Source organism: Mastacembelus armatus, unplaced genomic scaffold (assembly GCF_900324485.2).
Source record: "Mastacembelus armatus unplaced genomic scaffold, fMasArm1.2, whole genome shotgun sequence".
Classification (NCBI taxonomy): Eukaryota; Metazoa; Chordata; class Actinopteri; order Synbranchiformes; family Mastacembelidae; genus Mastacembelus; species Mastacembelus armatus.
The window spans coordinates 135,108-154,375 of NW_022872917.1; the positions used below are offsets into that span (position 1 = coordinate 135,108).

General features: G+C 43.6%; 2 protein-coding genes and 1 long non-coding RNA gene across 3 annotated transcripts; 1 reads left to right on the forward strand and 2 right to left on the reverse strand.

Annotated features, from left to right (window-relative positions):
• Window positions 1-2,550: 2,550 nt before the first annotated feature.
• Window positions 2,551-5,297, reverse strand: LOC113127042 (chymotrypsin A-like). The gene is made up of 7 exons (XM_026301227.1): window positions 5,163-5,297; window positions 4,847-4,950; window positions 4,691-4,770; window positions 3,891-3,969; window positions 3,623-3,803; window positions 2,879-3,012; window positions 2,551-2,775 (listed from the first exon to the last, which is right to left on the reverse strand). The coding sequence occupies exons 1-7, from the start codon at window positions 5,212-5,214 to the stop codon at window positions 2,614-2,616; spliced, it is 792 nt and encodes a 263-aa protein (XP_026157012.1). The 5' UTR covers window positions 5,215-5,297; the 3' UTR covers window positions 2,551-2,613.
• A 6,586-nt stretch (window positions 5,298-11,883) lies between these two features.
• Window positions 11,884-16,813, forward strand: galr1b (galanin receptor 1b). Its single transcript, XM_026301228.1, has 3 exons — window positions 11,884-12,794; window positions 13,518-13,583; window positions 14,814-16,813. Exons 1-3 carry the CDS (start codon window positions 12,102-12,104, stop codon window positions 15,129-15,131), a joined length of 1,077 nt encoding a protein of 358 aa, XP_026157013.1. The 5' UTR covers window positions 11,884-12,101; the 3' UTR covers window positions 15,132-16,813.
• Window positions 15,090-17,956, reverse strand: LOC113127044 (uncharacterized). Its single transcript, XR_003295370.1, has 3 exons — window positions 17,907-17,956; window positions 17,752-17,824; window positions 15,090-15,193 (listed from the first exon to the last, which is right to left on the reverse strand). It is a non-coding gene; the product is annotated as an uncharacterized LOC113127044 (long non-coding RNA).
• Window positions 17,957-19,268: the final 1,312 nt, after the last annotated feature.

Below are 19,268 nucleotides of genomic sequence, written 5' to 3' on the forward strand. Positions count from 1 at the left end.
ACCCTAATCCTGACCTGCATGTGTTTGGACTGTAGGAGGAGAAAACCCACCAGGACACAGGGACAACATGCAGACTCCACACAGAAAGGCCCCGGGTCCACCTGGGTTCAGACCCTAATCCTGACCTGCATGTGTTTGGACTGTGAGAGGAGAAAACCCACACAGACACAGGAACAACATGCAGACTCCACACAGAAGGGCCCCGGGTCCACCTGGGTTCAGACCCTAATCCTGACCTGCATGTGTTTGGACTGTGGGAGGAGAAAACCGACACAGACATAGGGACAACATGCAGACTCCACACAGAAAGTCCCCGGGTCCACCTGGGTTTGGACCCACAACCTGCTGCTGGGAGGAGACAGCGATTACCACTGTCAACAGATGTATTGTATTTTTGAAGATGGTACCAGGTTGACTCATAACGAAGGTGGTCCAGGTCCCTGGCTACCTGCACACCTGTCAAGTTTACGACAGCACAGACCCACAACCTGCTGCTGGGTGAAGACAGCGCGACGCCACTGTTCAACCGTGCCTCCTGTTTTCTGTTTTTGTAAGAGAAAATTTTTGTTGAGCATAAACTGCTTGTTGGCATGTGTTAAGTGTAAATGGAGCTTATAGTCACAATCGAATGAGGCCCATGAGAGCGAGGACAACACGTGTTTCACTCTTTCCCGACATCACATAGTTCTGGTTTTATCCAGATAGTCTGCAGCAGCGTTGGGAGTTGGACACCAGCACACACCAGCAGACATGTTTATGAAAACCTCAGTGTGACGCAGCTTCCACTGTAGGGAAAGACCCAGAGAACACTGTGACAGGAAGGCCTGGTGGGTTCAGTTTTCTGTGCTTAGTGACATTTTAAGTCAAAGCACAAGGTTCCTTCTGCATCCCCCAATTTATGACATCCTCTGTCATTTCCTCTGAATATGAAAGGTGCAGGCAACATTGTTAGGATTGTTGATGTTTTGATCAGCATTTGTACAAATCCAAAGTTGGTTCCCATCAGCATTACCACAGAAGGGATAGTAGCTCTGGGGGAAAATCTGCAGACATGTCAGCTCCTCCTAAATTAGACTCAATCCAGTTAAAAGTCAGGTTCTCACATTGCAAACCCCATTACTATCCTGGTCATCAACAGGCTGCCATCTTTGTATTGTTCAGGATTAGGAAAATGAGTTAAACTGATTTTCAATCAGTGTAATGAAAGTTTAACCATCCAGCTGCTACAGCTGAAGTCAGAAGAGCAGCATACATTTTCAAACCACCAACTTAGCTGAATGTTCATGAAGAAGTTGTTATAGCAAACAGGCTCATGTGATGCAACTTATCTAATCTAACAACATCATACTGAACATAATGGCTTTAAGAACAATATAGCAAATCGTTTGTCCGCCTGTTGTAGCAAAGATCTCATGCCTTTGAAATCCCAGAGGTGGCTCCATCATTGGAAAGCAGCACCTTATGAACATGGGTCTTCAGTCTTGCCTGATCATGGCTTTTGATTTCAGGTTTTCTTCTCCTGATCTTCTTCTCTTTGGTTGTTGACTCTAACTGGAAGCAGCAGTCTCTCTAACTTATCTTGCTTTTCTCTCACTATGCTGGTTCATATGCCATAGCTCTTCTTGGTTGGTTGGTTGGCTCCAACCCTTTTCTTTGTGTAGAGTACAAACTGGAAGGCTAAAAAACAAGTGTGAATTTTGGTGAATATGACAAACTGTCAAATGAGTTACAATTGCTGACGACAGAGTAGAGAAGCAGGTGACCCTACTGTCTGCTTTGTGTCTGGTGCTCTGTAGAGAGAAGCCACACTCCCCTTCCTGTGCATGAACTCGCCCCTCTAATGGTAGACCTGGTTGAGGATCACTTCTTGATGGACACAGGGTCCTATGATGAGGTGGGTGTGACTTATTTAAAAATTTGTTGACTGCAGTGAATGTATTTCCTTTTTTCCATCCTCCTGATTTCCAGGACTCGTCAGCAGCCTTGCAGCTGCAGGGTCGGGCCATGCGTCGTCGCTGCATCCCTCATCAGCAGTCATGTCTCGGTTTCCCACTGCCCTGCTGCAAACCTTGCGACACCTGCTACTGTCGTTTCTTCAACGCCATCTGCTACTGCCGCCAAGTCGGCCACGCCTGCCCACACAGACACACCTGACCACGCACCTGAGGAGCTGTGCTGACAGCAATGTAGATGTTGCTCACATGCGACATGTTGATGAACTCCATTACATGCTGTATAAAATGTACTCTTTGTGTAATAAATGACGTAATGATGAACAAACATTTGAAAATGCCATTTTAACATGGTTTTGGTCATTTATTACAAAAATGAATCGATCCAGGCACGATGTAAGTCCAACTAGATCAAAGTGTTTGTAGTCACCAAACTTCATACCTGTTGGTTGGTGTATTTTTCTGTCTAAGCTCCGACAACAGCTCTGCACTGAACACAGCCATGACACTGATATATCCATGTATTCTCCTTGGCCTCACAGTAACAGGATTTGACTACACGTTTCTTCTCCTTTGAACCAACAAATGACAACAGGTGTATTCAGAGTTTCTGTGCTTTATTGACAACCAGTCTGGAACAGTTCAGTCGGGCATTAACAGTTCAGTTAGCAGCGATGGTCTGGTCCATCCAGGCACGCAGCTCGGTGACACGTGCGTACACGCCAGGCATTGTGGGAGTGCAGGTTCCGCTGCCCCAGGACACAATGCCAACCAGAGTCCAGGCTCCAGACTTCTGACAGACCAGAGGTCCACCAGAGTCACCCTGAAATCACAACCAACAAGTAAACAAAACCACCCCTGACAGCCCAGAGGAGACAACAAAGACATCAGCCCTGTTCCATCTGTTTAGTGTCAGCAGCCCCCACCATGCAGGAGGAGGCTCCAGAGGCTCCGGCGCAGATCATGACGTTGCTGATCTTGTTGCCCCAGTACGTGCGGCACTGCTCGTTGGTCAGCAGGGGGAGGGTGGCCTGCTGTAGCAGGGCGGGGGTGTCAGGAGCTGCAGTGCACAAATACCAGCAATAAGCATTCATACTGTAAGGGCTAGGAGCTGTACATTTAATGTTTCCTTTGTTAAAACTGCATCTAGTGATCAGTGTGTGTGGCCCCTTAAAACAATTTGTTTGTGTATATGTTGTCTATGCCACTATATGCATCCATGCTTCCAACACATCAACTTCAAGGGTTGCTTGAAGGTGATCGAACCCACACCCCACACACACACACACACACACACTGACACCCTAATCAGTGTTATTCACTTTACCTGTCAGTGGATATTGTATTAGTTGTGCCATCAGACCAAGAGCCTTAATAAGGACGTCCCTAAACTGACCACACAACAATCTGGTTGCATTCATGCTAATTGGCTGTCGATGTGTGTTTGTTAATATTTGTGAGGATTATTAGTCTGTATGTGTCTCTGTGTTAACACTCAGTGAAAAGTTGGAAAACACTAAATGTTTTGTCCTGCACTGGGTCAGGGAGCTTTGGTGTGATGTTGTGACAGCCCCAGTGTCTGGAGATTTCCTGCCAAACCCTAAACATCCATAGTCCCTGTGACAGTCCAGCCGGTGTAGGCGCCTTCCAATTGGCTGTAATGGACTCACCGTTGTAGCGAGTCAGGCCCCAGCCGGTGGTCACACACTTCATGCCTCCTGGGAAGTTGTCTCCAGTCTCGGCCACGCACACAGGGGAAACATGCGCGTTGAGACGGACGGGACTGGCCAGCTTGATGAGCAGGATGTCGTTGTTGATGGTGAAGCCATTGTAGTTGGGGTGTTTGAACACCTGATGAAAAATCACACTGTTCTGACCAGAGAACACACAGGAGGGTGCTGTTATGAGCTAAAAAAAACGGTGCTGCTTGTCACCCACCTGGTCAACTTTCATGACCTGGATGTCCTCAGCATCGGAGGAGCGGTCATGCTCTCCAACGATCACGAGATGGGACTTCCTGCAGAGACAAACAATACGGGAGAGGGTGAAACCTCTGAGACCACCTGGTATCACCTGACTGTACGTACAATAACGTGTGTGGTTAGGTGATTTCTAACAGAACGTGAGCAGTTGCTTAGTATCCCCACACCAGGTCTGTGTTGGAACCAAAATAATAATTTTTTACACAATCTCATGTTGATTAATTACACATATCTACACCTAAACAAAACTGTAATTGTTAGGTTGTTTTTGCTTTTTGTTTCAATATGAATTCCTCTATCAGTGTTTTGAAAATCATGTTGATTTACTGTGGACAAGAAGAAAAATCTGTGGCAATGAATACAAGACCAAAAAGGGAAATAAGTAAAGTTAGTGGACTCTTGAGTGAAGTTCATCCAGGTGCTCTCCAAAAGGACAGCAAGGGGAAAATACAATGATTTGCTAATTTTCAATAATTTTTCCCCAAACCAAATCTTCAAGCAACACAGTTTTTTTTTAACATACTATTATTTCTATTATCAATATAAGCTCGTTTATAACATAATGAATAATATGGCTGGTTGAAGCTCTTTCCAATCTGAGTTGTGAAAAATGTGTTATTTATAAAGATGTTAATATTATTGTTACTCAACCAGCTCAATCCTCAACAGACTCAGTGTGGCAGTTGTACAAAAGAATTCAGGTGTGCAGTTTGTGTCGTTCTGTGTAGTTTGTAGTGACAGGATGAAGAGGTTTACTTGACATTGCAGTGAGCAGCTGTCACCACCCAGTTCTCACTGATGAGAGAGCCGCCGCAGAAGTGGAAACCAGTGTAATCCTGAAAATAACCACGGCAGTCAGACCAGATGTTCGTTAACACGCGTGTGCGTGTGTGTGTGTGCGCGCGCATTTACCTGGAGAGACACCTGCCAGGGCCAAGAGTGAGGCACTGCCTCCTCACCGTTTACAATGCGAGAATAACCGGTGATGACAGGAGGGATGGCGGGAATGCCGCACCCTGATGAACATGACATCATTCAGAACAACACAAGAACACAATGACATGAGCGTGTTAACTCCTGACTTCAGTGGTTAAAAGATTCTATTTTAGTGCAACGCTACCCAGTGGTACAGCATATTTTCAGTGAGTGATTGAATTTCATGGGAAAACAAAGTCAAAATCACAAAAATCAGAAAAAGAGTGGGATTAAACTGAAGAGTCGGTCTGACCGTAGGCGGCGCCGGCGAAGGCGAGGCAGGAGAGGATCCACAGGAAGGCCATGGCTCGATCATGTCGTGGCTGTCAGAGCTCAGAGATTTATACAGCAGGGCAGCGATGTGATTGGACAGAACGGGAGGCGAGGCCTTATCAGACGCCGGTGGGAGTTTGGACAGGTGGAGATGAAAGTTTTCCACCTGAGGAGGCAGAAAACTGTGTGGACACTTTTTAACATATTAGACTTTTAGAATTTCATTTTGGGCCAAGCCATAAAACACTGAAAAGAGAAAATATTCTGTAAAGCTTTAAGTCACTTCTCTATTTTTCAACACTTATTTTTTGGTTATTGGAAAAGCTTCGCACAGGAAACAAGACACCAAATTTAATTTAGCTCACATCATTAAAAAGAAAACCTGATGTTTCCAGGTGTTGTTGAAATAAAAACTCAGTGAACAATGAACTTCTGCATCACTTTGAGATGGTGTCACGGCGGCAGCTGGAACAGGGAGCTGGGCCGTCAGGAGTCACATGACTTTTTCCTGCGTGGACTGAAACCCGTGCAGGCAGGGTCAGGGTCCAACCAGGATGACTGTATTGTCCAGAGGGAGTTCAACCATAAGTGCTTCAGTGAAGGCACACGGTGGTACTGGCATGTCATCCTAGAGGCTGACAAATGCAATTCTTGGTCAGTTTATGGTTCTGGTGGTCCCACTTCTCCATGACCATAACTGGTGCGCTACAGCTAATGTGGCACACTCCCGGCTGGTAGGGTGATCATCTGGTACTCTTCCCATTGCTCAGATATTATTGGCGAGCACTGCAGGCCATTATCTCAGCATCGGACTGTTCATTATTCCATTCACTGTCATCTGAGCCTGGTGAGTGGATCAAACCTCTGAACTGTTTCCTGGCCTGACACACAGGTCCAATTTTGCCAACCTGCACCCACAAAGCTCTAAGAAATCCAGACCCGACCAATTAATATGACCTATGACCCTATTGGAACATGCACTGTCAAAATCAGCCTCAGGTCAAAATCTTGTTTCAGGCCTATTGACTGTCTGCGAAAGGCTGAACCGATATAAAACACAAAAACACAGGGCAAAACCACAGAAAGCGTCTCAGTGAGGTATTGGGCCACCATGTGCCCTCAGAACAGCTTCAGTGAGGACCCCTCCCATTACAGCATGACAGAGCCACAGCACCACAAGATACTGTAGGTAAAATCTTTCTTAAAATTCGTTTATTTCTGTTTTTGTATTTGACCTGGTCAGCATCAGCTGTGACATTGTGATGTGTAGGAAGTCACAGTCTGAACTGAAGTTTCAGTTTAAACGGCGCTGAATATTTCAGTGAACAGACGATGAAGCTGAGGCTGTAGATTTGTATTAACAGACACCTCAGATGTTATCATTGGCTGCAGGCTCCTACATACAAAGAATATTCACATCTACATACCTTGCTTTCATCCACTGATGAACATGAAACACAACCTCCCAGTTGATACCAGCCTGGCTGGTGGAGCCAACACTTGACCAGCCTGTATGTGGCATCGAAGATGGATGCAAACAGATCCTCCAGGTGTCCCAACTTTGGCCGAGTCTTTTATTATTTAGTCGTACACATGTCAAGCACATAGACAACATGAAAATCTCATACTTTCCATTATTTTATTCTTTTTTCCACAGATCTCTGTATGTAAAAACACACACACATATATATATTGTGTTTTCTCTTTTCTTTCTTATGTCTATATTGTGTTTATTTCCATCTGTAAAGTTGATGCCATTTTTTTCAAAGCAGTGACAGTAGGCCTAAATTTGAATCATGTTACTGAACACACCTTTGTGTGTCATTCCTTTATTAATAAATTTAGTAAGCAACCAGTGACAGTACATTTCCATCACAGGGACTAACACGGTGGACACGTATATTTGGACATTACATACAATCAGCAGCTGTGTTAACATGTGACCTGTCACACCCTGATAAAACACTCTACAGTCAGCAGGTGACACAAACCTGAAAATAGTATGTTCAAATGTTGAACTGTGATTAAAGTGCAAAAACAACTCAGGGCTAAAAAAAGAATTTCAACAAAAACATTTTGTTGTGAGATTTCAGGTGGGATTGTTTGTGCTATTTGAGAATGTGGTGTTCAATGCATGTGAAATGGAGCTACCAGGGTTAAAACTGCAGACAGTTGGATTGAATGTGGAAGCACAGTAGTGAATTATTTTATGCTGAACTTTTGTCTGTGAAAGGTTGAATTTCTCAGTTTATAAACAGTATTATTTTTCTTTACTGATGATCATTTCAAAATGAGGCTATAAGATCAAAAACCTCAGACTGTATAAGGATTTTTTCCTGGGATGAAAGAAGGAGCCTGTGGACCAGGCTCATGTGTGAATGTTCAGAACTGATCACTCAGGTGTAACGTAGTGGATCAGTCCACATACTGAATTTTAATTTCACAATCTTGCTTCTTAAAAGCTGCATGAAATATGTAACAAGAAATGAAAAAATCAGACTCCAGACAGAAGAAATTTAACAGTGCAAACGCTTTTTATTTTATATTGATGTCCGGAGATTATCCTTAAATGATACAAAGCAGAGTAGTAAATCACCAAAGTTAAAATAATGATGTAAGGAGTTCTTCCAGGTGTCCCAGCTTCGGCTGAGTCCTTCCAACAAACTGTGTGTGTATAAAGACTGGAGTCCATTATTTGGATCATCCAGACCAGCAGGAAGCAGGACTGGGTCTGGCTGTTCCAATGAACAAAGGGAGTCAGGATAATGAGGCTGTGGAAGGAAAGAACAAGACGCTCGGCTTCAAATGATGGAACGACAGCTCAGTCTGCAGACTGTCCAGGTGAAGACGGACAGACACCTACGGGTGCTACAACAGCAGGTGCTGTCTGTCCCAACAATGTTAGATTCAGCTGGAGAAAAAAGTATGTTTGGCTTTTGGAAAAGTCACAAATACACTAAACTACATACATTTTATAACAACTGGAAAACTGGAAGTGATCCCAAACTTCTGACTGGTAGTGTTGGTGAAACCTGCTGGTTAGCAGCTTCTCCTGTTTTTACCCGAGGCTGAGAAGGTCACTGGCTCTTACACAAAGATAAACACATCATTGTTGTCAGCAACAAAACGATGGTGCCGTCCATCCAATATCCACCACTTATCCTTCCAGAGTGGGGGGCTGGAGCAAGTCCCAGCATGCAGTGGGTGAGAGGTGGGTTCCCCCTGGACAGATCAGCAGCCAATCACAGGGCTGAGAGAGACACAGTCACATTCACACCTACGAGCGATTTAGAGTCACCAACCAACTGAACCTGCATGTGTTTGGACTGTGGGAGGAGAAAACCCACACAGACACAGGGACAACATGCAGACTCCACACAGAAAGGCCCCGGGTCCACCTGGGTTCAGACCCTAATCCTGACCTGCATGTGTTTGGACTGTGGGAGGAGAAAACCCACACAGACACAGGGACAACATGCAGACTCCACACAGAAAGGCCCCGGGTCCACCTGGGTTCAGACCCTAATCCTGACCTGCATGTGTTTGGACTGTGGGAGGAGAAAACCGACACAGACATAGGGACAACATGCAGACTCCACACAGAAAGGCCCCGGGTCCACCTGGGTTTGGTCCACAACCTGCTGCTGGGAGGAGACAGCGATTACCACTGTCAACAGATGTATTGTATTTTTGAAGATGGTACCAGGGTTGACTCATAACGAAGGTGGTCCAGGTCCCTGGCTACCTGCACACCTGCCATGTTTACGACAGCACAGTAATATGCAGATTTTCACAGCAAAGTCCCCCCAGGTCAATACTGTCCATAGTGCAATAATAGTAAATTGCATTTGTAAACAAACAATATGGGGCTGAAAGCTCTTCCACTACAGGATACATTTATTTTCATTTTATTCTGATTTCTATGTATAGTTTTAAAGTTTATTGTTTTGTTTTTTGCATGAAACGTCTTGGTGACTACAAAACACACTGAAACACTCTACCGGTGTCAAATTCCTTGTGTGTCCAACATACTTGGCCAATAAATGTGATTCTCATTCAGACAACACGTACTTAAATAACCACAGCAATAATTATTACAAGAGTTCAATCGGAATATTTCAGTTCTGTAGGAGGACTAGATGTTTCACTGATATGACTCCAGCATTTGTTGATCATCAGGTTTAAACTCACACACAGAGGCTGCGTACAGAGAGAACCCCAAATTATCCGAATCACTTTTATTCCCAATAATGCTCATGAAAATGAACATCAGAAGAAAAACAAACTGTCATATGTCAGGATGCGGTTTCTCTCCAGCTGCTCATTAAACATCCTCATTAGTTTGTCAGTGTCATCTCACTAATTTCATTTGTTCTGTTTCCTTTTGGGAACTTGTAGAAAAGAAGGCGGCAGATCTCTGCTCTGAAACATGACGCTGTTCATTTGTAGGCAAAGCAAGGCAAGTTTATTTATATCGCACAATTCATACACAGTAATTCAAAAATAAAAGACAAGTTAAAAGTACACAGGCAGAAATCAAAATAAGAAACAGCAAATAGTAGAAGATGAACTTGAAATGATTTTAGGTCACTTGTTAATCTTCTTTAACCTCTGCGCTGCTCCCTTCAGGGGTCTCCACAGTGAATCATCTGCCTCCATTTAACCCTATCCTCTGTATCCTCCTCACCCACACCAACTATCCTCATGTCCTCCTTCACTACATCCAAGAACCTCCTCTTTGGTCTTCCTCTAGGCCTCCTTCCTGGCAGCTCTAACCTCAGCATCCTTTTACCAATGTATTCACTGTCCCTCCTCTGAACATGTCCAAACCATCTCAATCTGGCTTCCCTGGCTTTTTCTCCAAACCATCTAACATGAGCTGTCCCTCTGATGTCCTCATTCCTGATCCTATCCATCCTCGTCACTCCCAGAGAGAACCTCAACATCTTCAGCTCTGCTACCTCCAGCTCTGCCTCCTGTCTTTGTCTCAGTGCCACTGTCTCTAAACCAGACAACATTGCTGGTCTCAGCACTGTCTTGTCCACCTTTCCTTTCATTCTTGCTGACACTTTTGTCACACATCACACCTGACACTTTCCTCCACCCGTTCCAACCTGCTTGCTCACGTCTCTTCACTTCTTTTCCACACTCTCCGTTGCTCTGGACTGTTGACCCTAGGTCCTTAAAATCCTCCACCTTCTTCACCTCTAGTCCCTGTAACCTCACCGTTCTACTTGAGTCCCTTTAATAGTTTTTTTTTAGGTCACTTGTTAATATCATGATTAATATGACTCCCTGCTTTACTGCTGCAACTACAAAACACACTCATAAACACGTTAATATATCTGAGATGTCATAAATCACCTGAGAGGAAATTAACTCTGTCGTCTGTAAACACCTGTCACCTGCTCCGCTTTTATTCATGTCAACATCCTGGACTGAACCAACCATCCTACTAACAAAACCTTAAGTCCAGTATCATGAACCTGCAACGTGGGATGAAAAGAAGAAGAGAAACGTGAGCAGCTTCCAGGAGACGGAACCAGGAGGATCCACGAGCAGTAGGAGAGGAGAGGGGAGGAGGCGAGGAGAGGAGAGGTGGAGGGAGGGGGTGGTTAGGGTAGGGGAGCTCAGTGCACCGATGGTCCTCGGGCAGTCTAGGCCTATAGCAGCATAACTAAGGGATGGTTCAGGGTTACCTGAAGCCAGCCCTAACTATATGCTTTGTCAAAGAGGAAGGTTTTAAGTCTAGCCTTAAAAGTACAGAGAGTGTCTGCCTCCTGAACCCAGGCTGGGAGCTGGTTCCACAGGAGAGGAGCTTGATAACTAAAGGCTCTGCCTCCCAGTCTGCTTTTGGAAACTCTGGGAACCACAAGTAGACCTGCACTCTGAGAGTGAAGTGGTCTATTGGGATAATATGGTACTATGAGGTCTTTAAGGTATGAAGGAGCTGGATCATGAAGGGATTTGTATGTGAGAAGAAGGATTTTAAATTCTATTCTATATTTTACAGGGAGCCAATGAAGAGAAGCCAATATAGGAGAAATATGATCTCTCTTGCTAGTTCCTGTCAGGACTCTGGCTGCAGCATTCTGGATATTTATTAAAGATTCATTAAAGCATGAAGCTGCTGACACTGAGACCAGGAGACAAACTACAGCGGTACAGACACCTGAAAAGGAAGTGCACAGCCTTGCCTACAAAATAAAGATGAAGTTACAGGTTGCGGGAATATGAATAAATTATATAAATAATAAAAAACCTACACATTGAATAAATAATAAATTATACTGCACATACGTGCACACACATGTATATAATCTATACGTTTATAATATCCCGGCTCTTGTCTCAGAGATTTTTCGTTTTATCTCGTTCACAAAATCTGAACCCACCAGAAACCGGCAAGAAAAATGACACAAACCTCCTCAAAGGTTTACAGGTCTAGAGATGATCACTAAAGTCTTGCTATAAAACAGTTCACGATTGTTAAAGCTAAGTTCCTCTAAATAAGAGTCTGATTTCTCCAGTTATACAAGGGTTAATCATTTCTGATGCAGTGTCTAGAAGGTCCTTGAAAAGCTGCAGCCAGGAGTTTTCAGGCTGAACCAGATGTTGCTGTCTCAGAACACACATCTCAGCGTTGTAACCCAGAAAGTTTTTTTAATTTCCAAACTAAAACTCAGGTACTTGTGTAGGACTCAGGTCGGCCTACTGCATTGTTTTACTATGAAATCCCATGACAGGAAACGGGTTGTCATGTTTCAGTTAACTGGCCGTGTTCCACGCAGTCTGTAGAGTCCGGACTGCGCTGCTGGACGCGTTTTATCCGCATCATGGACCTGGTCTCTCAGTCAGTCTGCCACGGTCTTTCTCTCTAACCAAACAGCCCCTACCCTCCACCCCGCGGAGCTCCAACATGTTGCTGCCGGGAAACGGCTCCGCTGGTTGGGCTGAACTCCTGGAATCTAACCGGTCGGAAGCGGACGGCGGGTCCGGGCCGGAGGCGGTGATAGTGCCGGTGGTGTTCGGGCTGATCTTCGTGGTGGGGGTGGTGGGGAACTTTCTCGTGATAGTGGTGATCGGGAAGGCGAGTTACAGCGGTGGAGAGGGGGGCGGAGGGGGAGGAGGGCTGAAGCGCTCCGGCAGCCCGACCAATGTCTTTATTCTGAACCTGAGCGTGGCGGACCTCAGCTTCCTCCTCTTCTGCGTCCCCTTCCAGGCCACCATCTACTCCCTGCCGGAGTGGGTGTTCGGCGCCTTCCTCTGTAAGTTCGGACACTACTTCTCCACCGTCAGCATGCTGGTCAGCATCTTCACGCTCATCGCCATGTCCGTGGACCGCTACATCGCCGTGGTGCACTCCAAGAAGTCTCCATGCGTCCGGAACCGCAGGAACGCTCTAACCGGGGTTTGCGTCATCTGGACGCTGTCTCTGGTGTGCTCCGTTCCGGTGGCCCAGCACCAGGTCCTCACGAACCACCCCAACGCCCCTAACAGCACTTTCTGCTGGGAAAAGTGGTCCGGAGCCTCCAAGCACACGTACAAAGTGACCATTCTGCTGATCGGATACCTGCTTCCGCTGATGCTCATCAGTTGCTGCTACACCAAGGTCAGTTTAAAAAGTGCCCATTTAACAGGACAATGTTTGACTGCAGCTGCTGTAAAACACGTATTAATGAGGGAGCAAAGGGCGCGCACAAAGTCCTGCTGCTCATACAACCTGTGCGTAAAAATCCCCGACAGGCGCGCACACACCGACACCGGTAAAACGTTTCAAAATAAAACACCAACAAATGATTTAGTAGTTGTGACGGTTCAGATTAGTTCCTCACGGAAGAAAAATGGTGTTAGTCACTTTGGTTGGGTATTAATATAATATAGTTCAACAGAAGACTAGAAAGACAAAACGAAGTATCTAAATGTAGAGAAATTGAGTTTTGTCCAGGGACAGAGAAGGGACAACTCCTCAGTTTAGAAATACAACAAATAATCAAAATCATATTTTATTTTTCTTGTTTACAAGTGATCATCCCAGAAACATGGCTGTAATTGTCTGTACCTGTAACTGTCTATAATTGTCTGTAACTGTCTGTAGCCGTGTCTGTAGCTGTACCTGTCTGTTCCTGTAACCGTATGTAGCTGTATGTCTGTTCATGTAACTGTCTGTAGCTGTATGTCTGTTCCTGTAACTGTCTGTAGCTGTATGTCTGTTCATGTAACTGTCTGTAGCTGTATGTCTGTTCCTGTAACTGTCTGTAGCTGTGAATGTCTGTAGCTGTAACTGTCTGTTCCTGTAACTGTCTGTAGCTGTAACTGTCTGTTTTTTACTCAGGTTTTGGTTCATCTCCATAAAAAGATGAAGAACATGTCCAAGAAGTCGGAGCGCTCCAAAAGGAAGGTACAGTGCTGCTCCAGTCTGTGGTTTACTTTCTGGGTGGAGGTGTGAGTGGGTTTGGATGACAAAAGTGTTAAAATATGTTTGAATCTATTTGTCGAATTATTTTAACAGACTTAAAATTACTGTTACACAAATCAGCTGTAAATGTGAGGAGGTGAATTTTACTTCAAGTAACACAAATATTTCCAGTTCCAGTTCCAGTGATGGGATAGTACAAGAGAAATGTTGTTTGAGGTCCCATATGAATCTCACTTCCTTTTAAAAGTTTGATTTTTTTCTCAGTGATGTTTCTCTTAATTAAATATTAATTTTACACATGAATTGTCCAGTTGCAATAAAGAAGTATGATTTTACACAGGCAGCAGATGTTCTTGACTGTATTGTTGGTACAACGTGACTCTTTCTGCTCTGATGGAAAGGTGTTTGCTCTCTTTTACTGAATTTACGGAGAAAATGTCAAAATCAGTGAAAACATAAATGCAGGAGCAGAAATCATTTGTATTTTGGACATTGAGGGTCAGACGGCCGAGGTGGAGCCCTCGTCCTGGCCGACAGCCGGCAGTCTGCAGACGCCCTGTAACGGCAGGTCAGAGATCGGTTTGCTGCTGGGTAAATATTTGGACAGCAAGACTAAAAATAGAGGAGATTCCTTCAGAGTGTGATGATGCTTTATTCAAAGCACACTGAACAATTTCATCCTCTGGTTCTGCAAAATATTCACTCGTTTCATTAGTTTTGCTTTAATACTCTGTCCCAACACGAAACAGTGATTTGGTTTTTTGTGGTCGTATCTACACAGAGAAACGTTCTTTATCAAAGTGCTACAATCCGATCGACAACAGACAACAGATCTTAAATTGGGTTTTATATGTGATTTAAGCTGAACCTCGTCTGTTTCATCAATCTAAACACCATGTTATCATCATTTGTAGCAACTTAACTTGTCGCCTCCAAATGCTCTGACTGTTGGACTGTTGTTTGTGCTTGTGGCTGGCTGGACACAGCAAGAGTGGGTTTTGGACACCTAGAAGGAGCTTGGAGTAGACTTCTGCTCATTTGCAGTGGAAAGAACCAGCTGACGCAGTGCAGGCAGATTAGCATCCTCCTAGACACCTTCCATTGGAGGTTTTCCAGCCTGTGCAACTGGCAGGCAGAGCCAGAACACAGAACTGCTAAGGTGTGTTTACCCTGTAGATTCAGATTCAGACTGATTCCTCTGTTCTCCTGCAGACGGCTCAGACAGTGCTTCTGGTCATCACCGCCTTCACCATCTGTTGGATGCCCCACCACATCATTGCCATGTGGGTGGAGTTTGGAACCTTCCCCCTCAATGATGCTTCCTTTGCCTTTCGTATTGTCTCCCACTGCCTGTCTTATGGAAACTCCTGCGTTAACCCTGTCCTCTATGCCTTCCTTTCCGAGAACTTCCGCAAGGCCTGCCGCCAGGTCTTCACCTGCTGCTTGTTGTTCCCAACGCCACCCAAGGGCAAGATGGTTCGTTTACGCATGGAAACCTTCTCCACCACACACTCCACCACCAACATATGAAGGACTGGAGGTGTTTCTGTTCAACAAAAGGTGTGTCACATGGTTTCTCAGCCTGCACTCATCTGGAAAAGATCATTAAAAACAGAACATTACTGACTGAATATTACTGCAGACAGGCTCAGAGTTTATCACAGAAGCAAACCTTCATAAAAATCTGCCTAATTTCAGTTTTCTGACCAAGACTCATGGGTTTAAAAAAATGTGTCCTCTTCTTTAAAATGCACAGTAGCTGCAAAATAGGAAACCACATACACACAAGCACTGATAAAAACCTTGAAGCATAATATGGTACATACAGTATACATATAGTACATATATAGTACACGAGTGGCTTACTTTATTTGTTTAATGTGTTTGATGATGTGTGTCCTGTGTTTGCTATAAAAAAATGAAATGTTAACTGGGAAATCTGAATTTCTGTTATTGTTAGTTTGAGAACATTTACACATTTATTTCCAAGCCAGGAGGCTCAAAGCCTAACCTCCAAAATTGATTATGATTGATCAAATGTATTATTAAAAACACATAATACATATTCATATTAAAAAGAGGCAGCTGTTAAAATATATTTTTAGTTGCTTTATTTAATTAATTTTACATGAAAATGAAGGTTTTAAATTTTGTTTGTATTCTATTGTATTTTCTGTTTAAGAATGAAAATGTTTCAAACATTATATTGACGAGGGACAGTAAACATCAACTAACACCACCTGACAACTGACACCATCTGACAACTGATACCACCTGACAACTGACACCACCTGACAACTGACATCACCTGAAACCACCTGACAACTGACACCACCTGACAACTGACATCACCTGAAACCACCTGACAACTGACATCACCTGACAACTGATACCACCTGACAACTGACATCACCTGAAACCACCTGACAACTGACATCACCTGACAACTGATACCACCTGACAACTGACATCACCTGAAACCACCTGACAACTGACACCACCTGACAACTGATACCACCTGACACCACCTGACAACTGACACCACCTGAAACCACCTGACAACTGACAACACCTGAAACCATCTGATAACTGACATCACCTGACAACTGATATCACCTGACACCTGACAACAACTGACAGCACATGACAACAACTGACAGCACCTGAAATGACCTGACAACACCTGAAACCACCTGACAACACCTGACATCACCTGACAACACCTGACATCAACTGTGTGTTGTCTGGCTCATCACGACCCTGAACTCAGGTAACATCAATCAGCACTAGACCAGGATGCACTGGGAGAACACGTCCATTCCAGAAAATAGGGCTGAGAATTATGTTTTTTATTATTTACAACAAAATTCATGTTTTAATTCTGAATGATGTAAATAATCAACAGATGAAAATTAAATTTATTGTATTCCATGAGACACAAGAGAAAACTTGAGCCAATGAAACCAAGTAAATAGATTTAAAATAGATGGACGGACAATAAATGTCTGAATGTGTATTCCTAAATCAGGGCAGAGGGAAAATTGTCAAATGCAAGTAAGTGAGAAAATGTTCATACTGATGCATTTGTGCCGACATGATACACCTTTTAATATTCAACATCTCCCTGCCGTCAGTTTGTTTGGCGTTATTCTTAATATGTTACCATGGTGCTTCTTGTAAGGGCAATGAAACCAATGGATCAGAAGAACATTTCTTATATTGTTTCCAGTTTTCAAAGTTATTTTTTTACTTCATATCAGAGTCTCTCCAATTATATTTAGCCTTGTCATTATATTTTAACTAAGCCTCAAGTTTAATATGTTTCATTTTGCCCAAGTGGTCCATGGCTTACAATTACATAGCTCATTATTCCCAAAACGTTTCTGTTGAAGTCAGAGAAATTCAGAAGAACAGTTTTATTGTCTCATTGTTGTCTTTTTATTGTGAATGGTGTTGGACTTGTAACTGTAAGTGGAAATAGTAATTACAGTTTTCATCCAAACAGCTACATTTGCAGGACTTTCCCCAGACCTGAGTGGTGTCTACAGCTGTTCCTTTCAGGATGCTTACGCCCCCAAACACCATCACTAATAGGCAATGCTACCGTGAATGTGAACACGAGAATTAGAGGTTGAATAAAACTCACAGCGACTTCGGGGACAGTTATTGACCATGTATGAAACATGAAATCAGTAGGGTGTCGTTTCTAGTCCTGAGCAGCTGTCAGTGTTTTACCAACCAGCAGGTGTCACTGTGCTGCTGCACTTAAATCTTTTCTCAGCAGGCTGAGCTGCAGTGGCGCCCCCAGAACATTTTCATGCCAGAGAAAATCTTGGGGTGGCACCTCAGATTGAGTTCAGCTTGTAGCTGTCGATGATGCTCCTTGACTCTTTTCCATTTAAAAGACAATATACATCAAACACTTTTACCTCAATTTTGAGAAACACACAAACATTTTGAAAAAACACGTTTCATAATTTTTAAAAACAGCTCTTTGTAAATTGAGACACCACAGCACGCACCTTGACTAAAACAGCTCATAGACATTGTCAGGTCTGATAACGCTACTCTCTCAACTGTTTACTAAAACACACGCTAACATTAAGGCCGACACTACTTACAATTAATATTACAGCATTAATTTACTTACTGGTTAGCTCTCCGGACTGCCAGCTGCCAGTGTTAGCCTGCCGCAGTCCACACAGGGACAAGACTGAAACAACCTGGAGAGTTAGAGTGAAAATGTGTGAGGAGACTAAATTAATTTATTAGATTATAAAAAAGTGAGCGTTCTAATTAATATACCTTATGGATGTCGACAATGCCTCTTCTTCTACTTCTTCTTCTTCTGCTGCTGCTGACTGCTTCTGCTTCTTCTTCTGCTGAAGCACTAAACGCCTTTTGGGATATTATCGCCCCCACAGGTGGAGGTTGGATTTGCTGTTGGTATGTTTATGGTTGGTATGCACTGAAAATGATTTATTAAAAGAGTGGAGCAGCAACCTAACCTGTGAAATGCCAACCAAAGCTGCGTTACTGAAAAGTGAGTGTGAAACTGATCTTTGTCCTCATACAGCTGGCGGAGGTCGGAGACAGTCTTGTTGACTATGTTGTTATTTCTCTGAATTCTGCAAGATCATTGCACAACAGCTGCAAAACAGATCATTCCAAAGGCATAAGGAGTACACATTTTTTTTAAACAGACTGTGCTCACAAAGACAATTTGGTTGTGCACAATAATACAAGTTAAAGCTGCAGCATTTCTGTGTCTGTGTGTGTTTTTTGTCAGATGTGGATTTTTCCCCCTTTTATTAACAACCATTAAAATACTAAATAAATAATAAACTTCTATTCAAGCCTTCATTTAGAAATGATTAACTCCATTCAGCCTGGTTCCCATAGTTTTATCTCAAGACAGACACATTCACTTTGCTGCTGGGCAATAAAAGATTTACCAAACACAAAATAGATAATTGGAACAAACCATTTTTTCATACATTATGAATTAGTTAGTAGCACTCTAAGACTAGTTCTTCTGCTGTGGTCAGACACAGTAACAGAAACACTAACTGTGCTGTTCAAATGGCGTTTGAAAGGTAAAAGATAAACAGAACTAGCTATGGTGGCAGAGCAGCATGGCTGGAAAGGTCTGCGCAGTGGAGGCTGGTTGTACAGGGTTTGTTGAAAACTAAAAAGACTTTTCTCTGTTGACAGGGTGTAAACGGGCAGAGCCTAAAGCAGGCATGAGACTTGCTACCCAAGACCCATCTTGACTAACATGGTTATTAAATACGCCAATTAAATGACCTGTTACACAGAATTCTGGGTGTAGTTTCTGCCAAGGAACTCGGGGCTCTCTGCTTCTTCCATGCACAGGTTGGCCTCAGTCATCGTGAACCTACAGCACAGCTTCTGCATACAGTATAGTATGTTGTGCACTGTGAATTCATTTCTTAGGTATTTTGTAGTAGCTGCTGTAATAGCAGCATTTGCCCTGGGGTGTAAAGAAGTACTCCATAGTAATAGTGAAGCTGGCAGATCCGTGAAATACAGATTTTCTTCAAAAAGCAGACTTTCAGATTTGTGCTGCAGATGATCCACTTTGTTAATATGACCATAGCTGCCCTCTGCTTTAAAGAAACTTCTATGACCTATGTTCCCAAAACT